This window comes from Camelus ferus, chromosome X, assembly GCF_009834535.1.
Source record: "Camelus ferus isolate YT-003-E chromosome X, BCGSAC_Cfer_1.0, whole genome shotgun sequence".
Taxonomy (NCBI): domain Eukaryota; kingdom Metazoa; phylum Chordata; class Mammalia; order Artiodactyla; family Camelidae; genus Camelus; species Camelus ferus.
In genome coordinates, this window is record NC_045732.1 from 66365237 (window position 1) to 66369874 (window position 4638).

The 4638-nt window shown below is 47.5% G+C and overlaps 1 protein-coding gene across 1 annotated transcript; it reads left to right on the plus strand.

The window, feature by feature from the left end:
* Nucleotides 1-621: 621 nt before the first annotated feature.
* Nucleotides 622-2222, plus strand: BEX4 (brain expressed X-linked 4). Its single transcript, XM_032476090.1, has 3 exons — nt 622-780; nt 1206-1283; nt 1629-2222. Exon 3 carries the CDS (start codon nt 1634-1636, stop codon nt 1994-1996), a length of 363 nt encoding a protein of 120 aa, XP_032331981.1. The 5' UTR covers nt 622-780; nt 1206-1283; nt 1629-1633; the 3' UTR covers nt 1997-2222.
* Nucleotides 2223-4638: the final 2416 nt, after the last annotated feature.

Below are 4638 nucleotides of genomic sequence, written 5' to 3' on the forward strand. Positions count from 1 at the left end.
TGAATGTATTGACTTTCATTATACTATTCTATTTTTGCATATGTTTGAAATTTTCAGTAGTAAAAGTTACAGTTAATGTAAACTATAAAGAGAAGGAATTTTTAACCAAAAAAAGAACAAAACAGAAAAGTGTTAAGAAGAATTAGAAACAATTCCGTCTCTTTGATTCATTTCCTGGTCCCCTCCTCCCATGCATTTGTGTATAGAGAAAACGGTGGGCATTGCTAGCAAGAAAGACAACAGCTTGGAAGTGGGGTGGGCGTGGCACTTTGCTCATGATAGATATTCTTGCATTAATTTTTTTTTTTGAATATTGCATAAAATGCGACTTCTGTAAGGGGGTTTTGCATCCCCTTAAATTTTGCTCCTGAAACCTGGCAGGTGAGGGTTGTACCCTGGGAGCAGAGGAGGGGAAAGACAAGTCCCCAGAGAAGTGGGAACGGCTAACGGCCCTCCGAGAAGATACTGCCTTTCCGTGGCAGGCAGAGAAAAGCCCGGGAACCCACGAGGCCTGCCGGTGCCCTGAGAAGGGACCCGGGTGCCGGGGAGGTAGGGGGGGCGAGTGGGGGCAGGCGGGGGGGGGCGGGCGGGGGCAGGCGGGGGCGTGGCCGCTCGCGGTGACGAAGGCCCCACGTGACTGGCCGGCGCCGACTCGCACGCCCCTCACTATAGCCTCAGAGCTGACCGTCACTCGCTCCCTATTCGGTCACTGCTCCCGGTGGCCCTGAGGGAGTGCGGGCCGGGGGCGGCCCCCAAGAGTAGGAGGCGGAGAGGCAGCAGGTAAGGGACCTGGAGGGGGTCCCCGGGAAGGGTCCCCGGAGGTGGCGCGGGCGAACGGACGCGGCTCGCGGACCGTCCCCCGGGGTCCGGCTGCCCCGGGGCGGAGACCGCAGCCCCCACGGCCCCGGCGGCCTGGCGTTCGGCCGCAGAAAGCCGTAGGCCTGCCCGGGGGTGGGGGCGGGCTGGACGGCCCTGCGGCGACGACCCCTCGCGAACACCTGCCTCCCGCTGCACCGCGAGCCTTTCCGACACCCCCGCCCCGCCCCCGTTCTTCTCGGTGGGGAAAATGGTGGTCGGAGTCGGGGTTGGGGGTGGCCGAGGGTGGGGGCGCGGGCGGCCCGGGTTGGGGGCGCACGGCCGGGAGGGGGCCGAGCTCCCGGCTGCGGCAGCCCCCTGCCCTACCCTCCGACCCCGGCCCTCTGCAGGTCTGCGGGCCTAAGTGTCGCGGCGGCGCACTCGTGGCGAGCATCGGGAGAAGCAGGAGACAGCAAGGATAGGCCCAGGTCGGTGCGGGGGACAGCGGGGGAAGGAGGGGGTAGGGAACGGGTGGAAAACCCCGAGACCCCAAATGCTGCCCCCACCCAACCCCGTCCTCCATTTTGGTGCCTGCAGAGGCCTGGGCATGGATCGGCAGGGAAAATGGTGGGTTTTGGGTGAGGGAGGGGGGAGAGCTCGGACTGTCGGCCCCCTACCGGGCGTAGGGAGCCTCTCAGGTGGGAAAATGAAAATGTGAAAAGCCGTTGACATCCGGGGCTCCTTATCTTGAGAAGTGCGTAGTAGGGCCTCTGTCCTCGGTGCTGATCGGTCCACCAAGAAAATAGTCCCTTCTCTTGTCTGTTGTCTCCTAGGAGCGATGGCGTCCAAAAAGGAACAAGCAGTAAAAAATCTCAGCATGGAAAATGCCCCACAAGAAAACGAAGGAGAGGAACAGGCCCCTTTGCAGAATGGAGAGGAATCACGCGATTTGGGAGGGGGAGAAGGCCAGAAGCCTGGAGGAAATGTCAGGCTGGGGCGAGTTAGGCGCCTTGTCCCCAGTTTTCGATGGGCCATACCCAACAAGCATGTTGAGCACAATGAAGTGAGAGATAATGTAGGAAAGTCTGTAGGGCAGATGGTGGAGATCAAGAGAAAGACCAGGAAGCAACAAATGAAGCATCATGTGCGCTTCCAAACTCCTGAACCTGACAATCATTATGACTTTTGCCTTATACCTTGAATCTTAAGGCTTTCCCTGAGGTGAATAATGTGGCCTCTGCTCTACATGCTTGTAGTTTTGTGATTTACTTTTTCTGTAAACCTTTTGATGTTTCCACTTACCAGTTTCTAATCGAATATTGTTTTGTCTCAGCGAAAAACTTTCTGTCCAGCAGGGCAATTTCGTCCAGTTATGGGAAAAAAATTCATTTCATAATATGAAATTAATAAAGCAGTTTAAAAAGCAATCTTCCTCTTCCATCTCATTCTTTATTTTTTGTTAATGTTACCTTTCTTCTCCTACCTACCTGGACTCAAAATCTCAATTGTCTTTGACTAGTTTCTCTTGTCCTCAACCAATTAGGAAGGATCATATTCATGATTCAATATCTAATATCACTCTAAGAATGCATGTCCTAGTTTTTTCAAGGAGTGTGAGTCCACCATCGGCATAAAAACACTTTGATGGGGGAGCTTTTTGAGAATGTAGGACCTCTGGCTCCTATCCTCCAGACCCACAGAGTGGGACTCCAGAATCTCCACGTTTTAGTAAGATCTCCAGGTAATTCTAGTGTACATCAAAATCTGAGGACACTATTGTATGTATGTATGTTAGGTATCTGTGTACATGTGTGTATGTCATTGTGTGTATATATATTCCATGTACATATGTGGGTATCGTGTCATACTACATGTCAACAAAGTAAGTAGAAAAACAAGATGAATACTTTCCGAATTCAGTGGGCAAAAGCATTAATAAAAGTACAAGATCTTAAAATAGACTGATTTATTGTAAGAGTAGTAGGGACAGTGGCAGATGAGGGTACTGGAGTTTAGAGATGCTAAGTACTAAGGGTACCCTCTATTGTATATTTTAGGAGGGAGCATCTGACCTTGGCCATTTCTTATAGGACTTTGTAATCTGGAGATGGATAATATTTGACTTGTTACTGATAAACTGAGGAAGATCAAAGAGAGACTCAGCAAGACAAGTTGTTTTCTCTATTTCCAATGCAGACACTTTGATTTTTAGAATACAGCAGAAAGAAATCTTAAAGATCCTTCAATCCAGTGTTCTTCAAAGTGAGAATTACCACCCATTATGGCTATTGAAGTCAGTTTTGTGGGTTACAACAAGCAATTTAGAAAACAAAAAGTTCATCTCCCATGAGTAGTGTCAAGAATTATTTTGAGAAAATTGTTTCTGTTCTACATGTAAGAGATAGTCACCTTATAAGATGTATTTATAACAGTAGGTCACAGGGTAAAAAATTGAAAGTCACTTCTGTCCAGACTTCATTTCACAGATGAAGAAACTAGGTAGGAAAGTGATTTTTTTCAAGGTCACACAGTCAGTGGTAAAGCTGGGACCACAGTTCCCAGTTCAGAGTGCTTGTCATCTCACCACGGTGCCTTTATAAGGCATGATTTGGAAAATTTTGCAGAGTGTATTGATTGCCAGTGGTGTGTATGAACAAACATGTACAGCTTATACAAAATCACTGTTTATTTGATGTTCACACTTCAGTCATCAGAGTCCCTACATGTTCAGTTAAGAAACATGTTTAAGGAGAACTCTGCCCCTTAATATTTTGAGACAGGAATGATCTTTCATTTTTTGTCTAGAGGAACGGGATGATAGGAGAGTCTGATCTGAAAATGCATGGTGGTGTGAACACATAGGCACTTCATAAAGGCTGGCTGATTGAGTGTTTTTCATGAATGGCCTTTCAGTTCCTCTGAAAATCAATACTGTGCCTTCTACAGCAATCCTAGATTTCCTGAGGTAGCCTCAATTGAAAAAATCCGGGAATGAAATCCGAGCTTGATTGGTAGAAGGAGAACTGAAGGAAGCCTCGCCAAGGTTTCTGGGGGATGGTGGGGATGAGAACAGACTTTCTGGAAGGGCCAATGTTGGGTTCAGAATATGGTTTTTTGGCGAACTGAAATAAATCCCATCCCCTTGGTGTTTCTGAGGGAGTGGGATGATGAGGTCAGAGCTCTCTAGAAGTGGTAAAGTTCAGAGAACAAGGTCATAATGTGATTGCTGAAGGAGAACCAAATTAAGACCCCTCTCTGGGGAGTTTCTCTGATGGTCGGGGATGAGTACAGAACTTTGGAGAAGCAGTAAAGTTCAGGAACCATGATCAGAACATGCGTGTTGAAGGCAAACTGAAGGACGCGCCGTTTCCTGGATGTTTCTGTAAGGGTGGAGGAGTGAGGACAGAACGTTCTGGAAGAAAGTAAAAGGGAGCCGAGTCAGTAGATGATTGATGGAGAACTGAGTTACCACATGAATGCTTCCATCAATTTATACATCCCATAGGAGAGTCAACTTTCCTGATAATGGTGAACAGTACAGTCTGACTTTTTAAGATTATAATAAAGAGCTATCAGTGGGCATGTGCCAAAAGAAGCCTGCAAGAAAATAAAATGAATCTCTTAAAAGAAAAATAGGTCAACCAGGAGCAACAAAATGGACTCATATTCATCCCTATCAGTCATTTATAGTTTCATTTTTGTGAATTTTTAGTATCTTGAGGATAATATGTATATTTTTACACATTTTGAAGCAAAGGTTGGGATAGAAGCTTAGTAAATAAGGAGAAAAAGAGGAATCTCTAAGAAGGGCCTTTCAGTAGCATATGCTGTTTTCTTCAAGTT